We start from the raw sequence: 15174 nt of genomic DNA on the forward strand, positions 1-15174 counted from the left end.
AGCGAGTGTTGAAATGAGATAATTTGCCAAAGGCCATCTCTGTGTCCTGAGAACCCCCAGACTGGAATCCTCAGGACCCTATCCTTTAGCGAAGCTTATAAAGAAGCTCAGAGCGGCCCTGGCCCGTGGGCCTTTGGTGGTTGGCCCGCGCACTGGGGGCTCGTGGGCGCGATTCCCAGTCAAGGGCACACAGCTGGGTTGCAGGTTTGATTCCTGGTCCTGGTTGGGGCACATTCGGGAGGCAACCAATCGATGTGTCTCTCTCAGGTTGATGTTTCTCTCTCTCACTCTCTCTCCCTCCTCCCTTCCACTCTCTCTAAAAATCAGTGGAAAAAATATCATCAGATGAGGATTAACTAATTAACTAACTAACTAAATAAAATAAAAAGGAGCCCAGAGCAGTGCTCCTCAAACTGTTAAGCATATCCGAATCACCTGGAAGTCTAGGGTGCAGGGGGGGCCTGAGACTGCCTCTCTGAAAACACCACCTGACAGCAACTGGGCTGGTTTGCTGGTCACAGTTCAGCCAAGCATCCACAGAGTTCACGCATCCACAGAGCTCACGCATCCACGGAGCTCACGCATCCACGGAGCTCACGCATCCACGGAGCTCACGCATCCACGGAGCTCACGCATCCACAGAGCTCACGCATCCACGGAGCTCACACATCCACGGAGCTCACGCATCCATGGAGCTCAAGCATCCATGGAGCTCACGCATCCACAGAGCTCACGCATCCACGGAGCTCAAGCATCCACGGAGCTGGTCCCATCCAGATTAAGATCCAAATTTGGCTTTAGATTCCTTCTGGAAAGGAAAGAAATTAATTAGCATAAACCCTTGAAAATGTCTCATTTGAATGAAGGGAAAAAGAAAAAAACACTTGTTAATCAGTTGTTGTCCTCACAAGAGAACTTCATTTAAGGATGGCCATTCTCTAGTGGCTGCAGGGACACAGTGTCTCTATGAGAAGCGGTGCAGATGGCAGGCTCATGAACACTCAGCCATCTGGGTCGCAGGTCTCCCTGTACTCTCGTCAGGGGCACTGGGACATGGCCTGTTATGAAAGGCTTCTTTTTTCAGCCCAACATGCCTTCCATTCAAAGAGAGGAAGACTAAAAGGGGGTTCAGTATTAAAAGACTTATGGGGCATTAAGCATCTCTCTTTATGGGGAGGGAAATAATATAGAAGACTACTTGTACTCCACAGAATTATTTAAAATACTTCCTCCCTGGAATTTTATTTTCCATTTCCTCTTTCTTTGCTTTTCATTGACATCTCAACGTCTTCATAGACAGTAGCTTATGTTATAAAATTAACATCTTCAAACGTTAATTTAGAACATCCAAGTAATTAAAACATTCACATATGCTGTTCTGCAGTTCACAGATACTCTATTTCAGTCATGGATTCTTACAGCACATGATTATGCAGGAGGTTTCTAACTCTCTTTGAGTGTAATGTTTAGTTTATATCTGACACTATTTATATATGTTTGTATATATTATGTAACTTGTTTAATGTGCACCATGTTGGTTGTGAGTTATTTTTTCTTCATTGCCATTAACAATCATTTACAGTGACTGGAGCAGTACAAATAGATAACTTGCCCTAAATTTTGACAGATTCATGCAAACTGAGTGGTAGTATATACTAAACACCTGTATTCCCTGCTACCCATTTAGTCTTTAACATGTAGACTTGACCCGGCCGGGCGTGGCTCAGTGGTTGAGCATTGACCTAGAATCCAGGAGATCGAGGTTCGATTCCTGGTCAGGGCACATGCCCGGGCTGTGGGCTTGATCCTCGGTCTGTGGTGTGCAGAAGGCAGCCGATCAATGACTCTCTCATCATTGATGTTTCTATCTCTCTCTCCCTCTCCCTTCCTCTCTCTGAAATCAATAAAGACATATTTTTAAAAAAAAACCCACAAAAAAAACATGTAGACTTGGATTTAAAATCTGTCCAAGGTTAGTAATTTTTAAAAAGCAACTTAATTATGTTTCTTTTATAAATTTCTCAATCCATGGAATGTGAATATAAGATCTGACTACAATATGAAGTAATAGCTCCTTAAAATAACTAATTATTACAATTCCTAAATCCTTAAAATTCTGAATTCATGGAACACTTGAACTGTTATTACTTTCAGGTTCTCAGGAGTACCTAAGAACTTTTTTAGTTAACTTCTCCTTCCTGTATTCAATAAGCATGACTCAGAGGGTCCAGAAGAGCTTTTATCAATAATTATATTTTAAAAGTTGATAATCAGTATATTTTATATTAGTAACTATAAACAATTAAGAGTGCTTGACTATTTTCCTCTTAAGATATTAAATAATTTCTTGGTGAAGTCACTGTTAACTTACTTCACAATTTATTTCTTCCTAGATAACTCAAAGCTAAAGTCTATTCTCTGTCTTAAATATGAGTTGGAAATTAGTAAGGAACAAATTATTATTATAACTTGTTATGTTCGAAAGGTAGGTCTGGGAAATTTAAAAATTTAATATCAATTTCAGATTCTTACATTAAAGCTAATTGCTGTGTTTTTTTGTTTGGTTTTTAAAAAATATATATTTATTGATTTCAGAGAGAGGAAGGGAGAGGGAGAGAGAAATACGAATGATGAGAGAGTCATTGATCAGCTGCCTCCTGCACACCCCGTACTGGGGATCGAGCCCACAACCTGGGCATGTGCCCTGACTGGTAATTGAACCTTGATTTCCTGGATCCTAGGTCAATGCTCAACCGCTGAGCCACACCGGCCAGGCTGCTGTTCATTTTTTTAAATTAGAACATAGATGGTTTTATCTTTAACTACCTAAAGTTATTTTTTAAACTTGGTTCTTGAAGAAGTGCAGAGAGGGCAGGTGTAGTAAAAGTAACAGGGAGGCAGAAATATATTTGTATAGGCAAGAACTAAGTCCCAATATTAAATCTTACCCACTAAGTGGACGAAGGTAAAATTTCTTACCATTTGGTTGCACAGTTTCTTTATAAGTTGAGTGATAAGTGGTGAGTGCCTCTTAAAACATCTGCCTCTATGAACAGTCCGTTTTCTGTGAATCCTCTCTGAGCACGCCCCAGTCCCCACAGGACTAGCCACCAAAATACCCTAAACGTGGACCCGTAGAGGGGGAACTACCACCCCAACTTTCTAAAGCTTCCTCTGGGGGGTTTTCAGAGTCCCCAGCCATGTCTTCTCTTCAACCATTCAGTTAATTTCCTTTGAGCAAAATCCCTTTCTCTCTTGTTCACATACATTTTTTTAGTTAACTTTTCCTTCCTGTATATATTCTCATTTTTGACCACTGACCACTGAAAGTAGCTGCCTTCTTCATTGCCTCTTTCCAACTCTGACAAATTCCTAGGGAAATTTTGTTTATGAGAAAGAAACTGGCCGGGTGTGGCTCAGCGGTTGAACGTGGACCTAGGATCCAGGAGATCGGGGTTCGATTCCCTGTCAGGGCACATGCCCGGGTTGAGGGCTCGATCCCCAGTGGGGGGCGTGCAGGAGGCAGCTGATCAATGACTCTCTCATCATTGATGTTTTTCTCTCTCTTCCTCTTCCTTCCTCTCTCTGAAATCAATAAAGATATATTATTAAGAAAGAAAGAAAGAGAGAGAGAGAGAGAGAGAGAAGGAAGGAAGGAAGGAAGGAAGGAAGGAAGGAAGGAAGGAAGGAAGGAAGGAAGGAAGGAAGGAAGGGAGGGAGGGAGGGAGGGAGGGAGGGAGGGAGGGAGGGAGGGAGGGAAGAAAGAGAGAAAGGGAGAAAGAAAGAGAGAAAGAGAGGAAAGGGAGGAAAGGGAGGAAAGGGAGGAAAAAGGAAGGAAAGGAAGGAAGGAAGGAAGGAAGGAAGGAAGGAAGGAAGGAAGGAAGGAAGGAAGGAAGGAAGGGAGGGAGGGAGGGAGGGAGGGAGGGAGGGAGGAAGGAAGGAAGGAAGGAAGGAAGGAAGGAAGGAAGAGAAAGAAAGGAAGGAAGGAAGAAAGAAAGAAGAGAGAGAGAGAGAGAGAGAGAGAGAGAGAGAGAGAGAGAGAGAGAAAGAAAGAAAGAAAGAAAGAAAGAAAGAAAGAAAGAAAGAAAGAAAGAAAGAAAGAAAGAAAGAAAGAAAGAAAGAAAGAAACTGCCTTAGCTTGTTTCGCTCAGCGGTTAAGCATTGGCCCCCGGATTGAAGGGTCCCAGGTTGTTCGATTCTGGCCAAGGGCACGTACCTCGGTCGCAGGCTCGATCCCTGGTCACGGTTGGGGCATGTGCGGAAGGCAACCAATGGATGTGTCTCTCTCACATTGAAGTTTTTTGTTTCTTTTTCTCTCTCTCTCTCCCTTCCACTCTCTCTGAAAAGCAATGAAAAAATATCCTTAGGTGAGGATTAAAAAAAAAAAGAAAGAAGAAGAAAACATCAAATTTCCTCAGAAATAGTTTCTAGGCCACCCACTCTAAGGAACCAGTGCCACCAACTCTAAAGACCTTTGAAATCCCCGATAGCCTTTGCAGAATCTCCACATTTCCCTCTAATTAAATGTATCAGCATTTAATATAGCATACTTAACACAATGATTTGTTTCTGTTTTTTAAATTATTCATGCAGCAACTGTCCCAGCTTTATTTTTATTGCAAATACATAGTTTTATGCACCAAAGCCACATTGTGCATAAAGTAGATTTGTTTGTGGGCTGGCCTGAAAACTGGACCACCATTTAAAACATCATTTCTAAAGAGAAATGCATGCGAAGTGCCAAACATCTAGGTTAAAACCTTCTGAAATACAACCCATCTATAAACCCAATGTATATTCCAAATGTGACTCTGCTCACATAAGCCTTAAAGTTCAAGAGGCCTGAACAGGGTTCAGTTTTCACAGCAGCAGCTGGCGCAGCTTGGTTATCCCAGCAAACTGCCCTAATGTCCACAAGGTTTGAAGCGCAAACACTGCCTGCCTTTGAAAACCACCACCACGATCATTCTGTAACCTGTGGCTGTTTTAGGAGACAGTGGGCAAAAGATCTCACCCATATACACCTCCCTTGCTGCCCAAATGCTCTCATCGGCGACTAAGCTAGTGTTGGGGGGTGGTCAGCAAGGACACAATCGGATGCTACTAGAAGTTGGTGAGTTTTTCATTTAAATATTTGCCTCCTATCAGGCTTCATGGAGATTCACTTAGCCCGCTTTGTTGACACAGTGCAAATGCCTGAGGATGAGGGTCAGTGGCGGGGTAGATGGCGGGGTTCAGGGAGAGCTAGGTGGGCTGCCCAGCCCAAGTGAGCGTGAGGGTGTGGCAGTGCTTGGGCACATTCGCTGCTACTTTCCTGTTTGCCTCCAGTGAAAAGTTTCCTGTCTTCGGTTGCCTGTTCCAGGATGGTTTCACATCATCAAGTCTCTCTGTCTTCTATAAACTTAGGTGCATAAGCAGATGGCCTGAAGGCTCTGCCTCCAGGTCATGGTCCAGGTCACAGGGAGAGGACTTTAATGTGGCAATTTCTCCACATTCTACCACCTAAAACATTTTGAAACATTCAGCTCTCTGCAGCATTCAGACTAATCTATTAAATCTAATTCATCCCAGATCCAGCTTGGAATCAAATTTTAGAGTTGAGAAAAGTATTTCTCAACTATTCTTAAGGCAGTCAAATGATCTCAAACTACCAATTTTCTTATTTTGATGGAATCTATCATGAGGTTTGGAGTGTCCTTCAAACAGGCTATGATTTCTAGATAAGATGAAGTTGAAAAAGTAAACACTATTAAGGAACCCAAGTTGCATAAAGAATTATGGATGTTTTAAATTGGCAGGATTTCATAGTGAATGGCCAAGTGTGAGGTGCTAGGAGAAAGGGCTGCAGAGTGTAAAACTGTACCCAGGAGAGGGAGACAAATGAGATGCTTACATTCAACCTGAATTAAGAGCACACAGTGCAACATTCTGGGCTTAAGTTCAAGGAAGGAGAATCCCGAGCCAGGAATAGTCTGACGGAGACTAGGCTGACACCGCCACAGGACAGAAAGCCAGCGTCGTATAAAGAACCGTCTTTGGAGCCATGAGAAGCAGGAGGTCATGACTGGGAACTGGTCTCTTGAACAAGACTATTCCCACAGGAAATCCAAATTACAGCCAGAGTACAAACATGGAAAGCAGAAACGCAGAAACTGTTCGTCAAAGATTATAGCCCTGCAAATAGTTTTTTATTTGTTAAATCGCTGAGCCCACAGACAGTGGCTTGGCTTGGCAAATTGGCATAGTTTTGTCTTATCCTTAAGAGAATTTTCTTCCTTTGTAACTGCCTGCATTTACTTAGTGCTTAATAATTCGGAATGCAGGGACGCTCATTACTTCCTAGAACAACAGCTCCCAACTGGCTCACGCCTCTCTCTCTCCCTCCCTCATTTAATTCACCCTTTAATTTTTAATAATAGCTGTAGGTCCAATTTTTAGCCACTGAAGAGAATATTCTCTCCAGGGTCAATTTCTCTTTGCCTTATCTACTCTCTAAGACGGTTTTCAGGTTTTCATGTATATTTTGAAATGTAAAACACATGCCCAACAACTAAGAAAAGCTTCAAAATCACCAATGGAATGAATTGATTCTTTTAGTTATGCTTTGCATGAACTTTTCAGGATGTTAAAAGTATGTGGGTTTCTTTCTACCCAACAAATTCTTAACATTTATGTCTTAAAGAAAATTACGTGGAAGCCTGGGCTTGTCTCTACTTCTATTAAATAATTTTAGGCAAAGAGTTACACGAGAGAAGCCCACCATCTCTTGCTTACTAAAGTCCAAAAACAAATCACAAACAAGAGGAAGACAGTACCCATTGCACGGGTTTGGGTTCCCAGAGCCCTTAATCTCGTTTCATCCATCTCTCTTCTTCAAAAGCTGTTTTCCAAATGTATTGCAACATACCAGCTACACAGTATTCCTTTACTCCATAAATTTAAACCCATACCAGAGTGCAGAGTTTGGTGAAGAGTAATGAAAATAGGAAACTCCTGTTGGGGTCAAAATCTGAGTAGCAGCTGGGGGAAGAACCATATTTACCAACAATTGTTTCCTTATTGCAGAAAGGAGCAATTTTCATATTTGTTCCGAAGGAGATACTTTAGTAGTTACCACCAGCTTCTCATAGCACTTAACAAATGTTACTTGGAACTGAATGTCTGCCTAACATGGGTGCTGAGAGGTCAGCCTCCCTCACCTCTGAGTTCAGATTAAGGAAAAACACGACCTGTGGGTTCTCACTCAATTGTGAAACAAGCTCCAAAAGTTCATCTGAAAAATAGGCTTTAACTGTTGTTTACATTCCCTGGATAATTCCTTGGTTTCTTTTTGTTTTGGGGGTTTTTTTTGTTTTGTTTTGTTTTTGTATTTTGAAATAATTTCTGGAATATCATTTGAGAAAACTGGTTGGCAAGGCTTTCTGACTATAGGGTTGAAGAGAGGCATTCCTCTATCTGTAAAATAATGTTGCTGACGAAAAGAAACGTGTTTTATCAACTTCCACTGTGTGATAGATTCAATTTGTAGCTCAGGGTAAGTCCTATGTTTTACTGAAAGACCACTTATAAATATTTGGTGATGATATACTGGGCCCACCACAGTAGGATGTGTTCTTTGTACACAAGCTGTTGTATCCAATGAAACCACACAGGAAGTTGAAGAGCTTTCTTCTTTTTGGACTATTATTTTACTACTACTACTAGGCTGTAACTTGGGGAAAAAGAAACACTCTGTAGTGCCTTCCAGCACCTCTTCTCTGTAGTTTGGTTACCTACAGAGTTAACTCTACAGATTTCCCAAAGGCCTATAAAAAAAGAAAGAAAAGAAATTACACATGATAAATCTCAAAGCAAAAGCCACACACACGCAAATACACACACACACAGTATATGATAGAAAGTATACAACAGAATCTTAGAGATTTTCAGAATTTTCTAGCTACGCTCCAATTTTAATCTTAGGATATAAAGGTTTTTCTATCAAATCTCCGTCATGGAATATCCTTGAGCCACACTCATGCCTTACACTCCTCACAGTGCTAGACCCTACCATTATCCCGGAGCATTCCAGTGTCCACGGGGCTGACCCTCCCCTCACTTCTAAGTCTCAAATATTTAATTTAACATCCAAGCCTCCAATTCATTCTCCTATTTTTATTATTTTCTCACTTCCTTGATGAAAGCTTTTTCTGAGTCAATTAACCTACTCCACTCTCAAGACCATCTGGACTTCATGATGAGCTAGTTGAAACGCTCTTTTACAAAGTCCCTTCCTTCACCTTCCTTCACCTCCACCTTTCCAAGTCCCTGCCCTGAAAATCTCTGTCGTACACAGTTCCACTTTAGGCTTCTCTGCCCTTTAGCCTGAAGGCACAGCCACAGACTGATGGGAGGAAGTGCTCACTTGGCTTCCAGAGAAGTCCTCCCTGCTATTCTGATGACCTCTCCCTCCCATTCTCTACGTTGGCCTCTCCAAACCTTCACTACTCTCCTCCTGTTCAGCTTCTAGAGCATTACTATTAGCAGGTGACCTTAGAGCAAGAGAATCTTTGAATGATCCATTTTCCCACCCCAGCCCACCCCAGCCCTCTACACACTCCTAATCAACTCTCCCTCATCTTCAGCTGTTTCTCAACACTTCCATGGAAGTAGAATTTTCCTTTATTTCCAAATTCAACTTTGCTACATAAAGTGTCCCCTCAGAGGAAATGCTGCTGGTAAATGAGAACATGTCTGAATTCTAATGCGAATCATACCCAATTGTGAGAAAAAATTGCCTAGAGTTCGAGGCTAGGTAATAAGTGTTAATGTGATTGTACATGATACGTCTTGCTTTCTGTTTAGCCTGCTCCTCCCCCAGAGGACACCCCTGAGCTGAGTGCCTTTCTGCGAAACTCAACCATCCCTCATCTCGTCAGAAAGAGAGACGCACCGGTGCTGGAGCCCCGCAGACAGAGCCGGGCAAAAATCCTGGTGAGTCACCTCGGTGTGCACAGACCAAGGGGAGATCGGACTGGGCCGAACTCCCAATACAGATGGCTTGAACGTCAAGTACTGTGTTCATTCTCCAATGCTCAGCTATGCCTAGCATTTTTGGTCAGTACGTACTGTGAGAAATGAAAGGGACTCTTTGTGAGGACTAATGAGTATTTGCAATGTGATATTTTCATTTTTCTAAACCTGCCATGGAGGCCACATTGGAGACGTAACGATGAAAACATAAAATGTGAGTGTTAATGTATTTCAAGAACATAAAGATTCAGTTGTTAGCCTGGCCTCGGACACTGTGCTGGTGAGAGTTTGAAGTGCTGCCTTCCAGTGGGTCCCTGAGTGAGTGCTGCACCTGTCTCTGAATCTCAGCTCCCACTGCTCCTGGAAGAGCCAAGAATGGTGTGTCTAGATTTCCTGGGCCAAAAAAACACACAACCCTGCAGAGTCTTAGCACTGAGATCTGTGGTGATCTAGCCTGAGCTGAGTCAGCACTTTGTAAAACTGTGGACAGCATTCCTGAATCAGCATTTTTTTATTCAATTCTCTCACTTGTTCCAATGTGAATGTTAATGTCACTGAACTGTACACTTAAAAGGGGTCAGAATGGGTGCTTTTTAAAATGTATGTCTTGAATATGCTCTGACATTCATTTATTTCATCTTCACAGTATAAAAAGTTTAAAACATGGAAATGGTCAGAAGAGTACAATGAGCACATCTAACTTAATCAGTTAAACTTAAGTCAAGAGAGGAATGTTTGCTATAATAGAAGAACCTGAAATAAGGTGGCAAAAGCTATGGCAGTTGGCAGACTATATGATTCAGAGTCCCTGTAAATTTTTATGACACTGTAAAGTTTTGAAAAACGTAAAAGTAGGGAATCAATATTCTATTGAGTTTAGAATAAATTAACAAAATTCTGCATAGTATCATTTTTTAAAAGCTTCCAGAAGGAACAGAATAGAAAACAATGTTTTAAGTCCTGAGAATGTAATGTATATAGCATGGTGACTCTAGTTAATAATACCATATGGTATACTTGAAAATTGTTAAGCAAGTAAATCTTAAAAGTTCTCATCACAAGAAAAAAAAGTGTAATTTTGTGTGGAAACAGATGTTAACTAGACTTATTGTGGTGATCATTTTGCAATATATACAAATATCAAATCATTATATTGTACATCTGAAACTAATATGTTATATGTCAGTTATTCCTGATTAAAAACTTTTAAATTAAAAAAAAAAAGAAAATCATTGACATTTATAGAATTCTAATGTGCAGTACCAATGGGAAAGCCCTCTGGAGAGCCAATGTCTAAACCTCTGGGGACCAGCAACTTGGAAAATCAAGATTCAACTATATGTTTCAGCTTCCACTTCAGCGTATGTCTCATGAGTATATAAAGGCAGTAGAGATCAATAACTAATATTCTTTTGAAAATTATATCTCTTGTGTTATGGGATCAGATCTTTTTCCTTCTTTCTTTCTCATTAAAGGTATTTAAGGCAAGATGATTTCTAACCTCTGAATATCATAAAAACATATTACTTGCAGATGAGGGCAAGGAAATCCTTGATTTCCACTTCTGATTTGTTAAATTATGTTTTATTCCCTTTCTGTCTTATTGGTTCAAAAATTGCAAATCATACGCCTCCCCATGTCCTCGAGTCAAAATAATTCTGAATAGAAAGTGATTATGCAAAGTTTATTCTGAAATCAAAAGCTAAATAAGACCTCCTACAGTTTTTGTTTAGTTAAAAACAACTTACTGAATCACATTTCTGATTAGGAATTTGAAAGTGCAAAATGCCAACATCCTGTGTTGGGATCATAATTTCCAATTTGCGTAGGAAAAATCTGTATCTGTAACCCTGAGATACATCTTATCCTCTACTTAAGAATGTCCTTGCCTTTCTCATCTTCGGCCCCTGCTGCTTTTGCAGCTATCACTCCTTCAACTACTCAGTTTACAGAAACTTTATCTGTCTTAATCCTGTTCAGCACTTCATACTCTTTTTTTAAAAAAATGTTATTGACTTTTAGAGAGAGAGGAAGGGAGAGGGAGAGAGAGAGAGAAACATTGATGTGAAAGCAAAACACTGATTGGCCGCCTCCTGCATGCCCCCCACTGGGGATCGAGCATGTGCCCCGACCAGGAATCAAACTGGCGACCTTTCATTGCGTGGGACTAGGACCAACCAGCTAAGCACACTGGCCAGGGCAGCACTTGATACTTGTGAACCATCACCTCCCCTGGCTTCCCCCTAAACATTTTCTTGCCCGGCCAGGTGGTTCAGTTGGTTGGAGTGTCGCCCCATACACCAAAAGGTTGCGGGTTTGATTCCCACTCAAGGCACATACCTAGGTCATGGGTTCGGTCCCGGTCAGGGGCCTGTACAGAAGGCAACCAATTGAGGTTTCTCTTTCATGATGATGTTTCTCTCTCTCCCTTCCTCTCTTTGAAATCAATAAACATATCCTTGGGTAAAGATTAAAAACAAACAAACAAAACATTCTCTCCTGGTTCTCTTCATACCTTTTAACTTGCCCCTTGGAATTTTTCATGGATTTGTCTTCAGTTCACCCTTAAATACTCCCAGACCTCAGGCTTCCATCCTCAGCCCCCTCCTCTTCTCTCCCATTGACTTTGCACTTCCAGGGAAATTTCTGCATGATTGTAACTCCAGTCATTAGTCATTCCTAGGTGCCTCCTACCATCTTATCCTTATCTTGCTGCTTTAGAGACTTGGAGGGTTCACTATATATGTCCATCTGGATGTCTGATAGACATGCCAGTCCTCACATGTCCAAAAGTCTGTCTCAATGACCCCCAAAATGTGTTCCTTCTTTAGAGATTCCAGTCTCAGCAATGCTGGCACCCATCCACCCAGTTCTCCAACCCCAAACAGCTCCCTCCACTGCTCCCTCTCCTTCATTCCATCCTTCAATTAGTTACCACGAATCTATTCTACTTCCAAAACTTCTCTAAAATGCATCTTCCTCTTACCATTCCCACTGCCTCAGTTCAGACCCTCATCATTTCTCACTTGGACTCTTATAAGCACTTATCATCCCCCTCACCTCCCACTCCTCTCTCTAATTCTTTCTTCACATACCATCTGCCCCTAAAATACAATCATGGTCATAGCCCATGCTTAAAAAGCTTCACAGGCTCCCCCCCAGTGCCTTCTGAATAGCACCTAAAGTCCTTAGCACAAATAGGAAGATTCCTTACCACCTGGACTTTCTGTCTTCCCTACCTCATTGCCATATGTCCATCCCACCCCCAAATACCCTTTCTCTTCTTTCCTGAATATACACTGATCTTATTATTACAAGAGAGCCATCTCTCCATGATCCTGTACTGAAACTCTTTCTCACCTTTAAGATTACTCTAAACATCACCTTCTCCAAAATCTTTCAACAGAGCTAGCGAACTGGGATCACCATTTCCACAGAGTTTGCAAGAATTACCTCCTTCTGACTCCCCACCTCCTTTGCCCTCAGAGGGTGGGATTGCCTGTACACAGCATGGAGCATAGGCTAACATGAAGGTGCTCACAGGTGGCATAAACTGCAGATTTTGAGAATCCTTGCTCCTGCTGGAGACCAAGACCCAAACACCTAAAGTTCCCAACTCTGGTAGAACAAGAGCAGCCCAGCCACTTGTATTTGGAAATATTATGAAGAAATCTAACCTCCTTGGAGTTTATCAGATATACATTACTTCTTGCTTGGTTTTTAGAGAATTCTGAGGATCACAAAAAAGGTTTTCATAGTAATATGTTTCTCAGGCTACTCTGTATTTTATCGATTTCATTAGTGTGAAATGCCTTAGTCAACTACTTCACACAATACCCAGTAAACTAATGTATATTGTTGAGCATCTATAGGCCAGAGCCCAGTGCTTGAGACATAAAAGATAAAGCATAGCCCACACGATAAATTCAAATCAGTGAGTATAATTCAAGAAGTATCATCCTACACAAGAGAATGGGGAATATGGATGGGAGGTGTCCATTTATTTCCATAATGGGATCCAATCAGAAAACACGATTTCATAAGTAGAATGTCATCATAATGAATACTTTCCAGGTACGTGCATTTTATACATTAAAGATTACCCATTAGAAGTTGAACAACCCTACAAACTAGTTTAAAAACTAGTTTAATGGATAGAACTCACAGAAGATCCTGCTTTATAACCAGGAAGTAATTTAGACAGAAAGAGAATATTAAAGAACAAGTTTTGTCAGTGGGTTAATATCTTTGGGCCTTTAAGATAATATGGGCCCAAGGACCTTCTTTGAAAGCCATTTTAGGACTTTGCTTAGTCCAGGGTCAGGTGCTCTTAATGTCTATAAGAAATGTCTTTCTGAGTTCTGATAAAATGAAACAGAATTATTCAGATGCTGCTGCAAGAAGATAGTTTTAAGTCCTTAGAAAAGAGCTTAAATTTTATGTTGTACTTACATTCCATTTTTTCTCAATATTACCACTGAAGTTGACTCATCATTGCTACCAAATGGTGTTTTTTTCTTGGTTGTTTTATTTTTCATTTAAATTAATAATTTAAGGATTAGGTGATGACTTCTGAGGAAGTAAGATATAAATTGACTTCAATGTTGATTCTCTACCACAATTTAAAGATGCTGATTTGCCAAATTTGCTGTTGTTTTTTGCAGAATTGTACAAATATTGAGTGCTTACAAATCTCCTGTGCAGTGGGACGACTAGGAGGAGGAGAAAGCGCAGTCCTGAAAGTCAGATCACGGTTATGGGCCAAGACATTTCTCCAGGTAATAAAAAACACTAAAGCACAGACACGCCACTCACAGGGAACCTCTTCTAAAAAGCTCAACATGAAGCTTATTTATTTTAATGATAAAGCTTATTTATTTTAATGATTTAAATTTGTTTTAACATTTTCTATTTTTACAATTTTTAGATTTAATTTTTTAATTTCAAAATATTTTATATTTTAAAATTATTTTTAATTTATCTTTATTGTTTTAAGTATTGTAGATATCCCCATTTCCCCCCCCCATTGACCCCTCCCCCCTGCATTTGCCCCCTCTCCCCCCAACCACACTATTGTCTATGTCCAGGGGTTATGCATATATGCATGTGAGTTCTTTGATTAATCTCTCCCCACCTACTCCCCCGCCCCTGCCTTCCCACTGAGATTCATCAGTCTGTTCCATGCTTCTATGTCTCTGGATCTATTTTGTTCCTCAGTCTATTTTGTTTTTTATTAGATTCCACATATGAGTGAGATCATATAAAACTGAATCAGGAAGAATCAGAAAACCTGAATAGGCCTATAACAACTGATGAAATCGAAACAGTAATAAAAAAACTCCTAGCAAGCAAAAGCCATGGTCTGATGGCTTCACAGGGGAACTTTCTAATTCTTTAAGTTGTAGGGTTAGATAGTTTACTAAAAATTTTTCTTGCTTTTTGAGGTAAGCCTGTAGTGCTATAAACTTCCCTCTTCGGACTGGGGTCATTGTATGTTCATTTTCATTTATTTCCAGGAAGTTTTTGATTTCTTTCTTGATCTTATTGGTAACCCATTCGTTGTTTAATAACATGCTATTTAGCCTCCATGTGTTTGAATGTTTTTGAGTGTTTTTACTGTAGTTGATTTCTAATTTCATGCCATTGTGATCCAAGATGCTTGACCTGATTTCAATCTTCTTGAACTTCTAGAGACTGGTTTTGTGTCCCAACATGTGGTCTATCTTTGAGCATGACCCATGTGCACTTGAGAGAAATGTATATTCTGCAACTTTGGGGTGAAATGTTCTGTAAATATCAACGAAATCCATCTGATCTAGTGTGTCCTTTTGAATCATTGTTTCTGTATTGACTTTTTGTCTGGAAGATCTATCCAGTGAAGTCAGTAGGTTGTTCAAGTCCACGACTGTGACTGTATTGCTGTCAATCTCTCCCTTAAAATCCTTAAGGTTATTATTGATAGGTCCTTATTTATTGCTATTGTAATTCTTTATGCCTATGTTTCTCTCTCTATTTCTTCTTATTATTACAGCAGTCCCTTTAACAATTCTTTCAATGCTTCTATTTCTATTTCTAATTACAGCAGTCCCTTTTACATTTCCTGCAATGCTGATTTGGTGGTGATAAACTCCTTTAGCCTTTTTTCTCTCTGAAGCTCTTTAT

The 15174-nt window shown here is 40.5% G+C and overlaps 1 protein-coding gene across 1 annotated transcript in view; it reads left to right on the top strand.

Moving 5' to 3' along the window:
- The window catches only part of ITGA8 (integrin subunit alpha 8), a 171610-nt gene that overhangs the window by 132782 nt on the left and 23654 nt on the right, over positions 1 to 15174 (top strand). Inside the window, exons 26-27 of the mRNA XM_087823674.1 lie at positions 8845 to 8973; positions 13677 to 13790. Of these exons, the coding sequence (XP_087679800.1) occupies positions 8845 to 8973; positions 13677 to 13790 (243 nt within the window). The remainder of the gene's footprint in view (positions 1 to 8844; positions 8974 to 13676; positions 13791 to 15174) is intronic.

The sequence above is a fragment of the Miniopterus natalensis genome, chromosome 1 (genome assembly GCF_054644295.1).
Source record: "Miniopterus natalensis isolate mMinNat1 chromosome 1, mMinNat1.hap1, whole genome shotgun sequence".
Classification (NCBI taxonomy): domain Eukaryota; kingdom Metazoa; phylum Chordata; class Mammalia; order Chiroptera; family Miniopteridae; genus Miniopterus; species Miniopterus natalensis.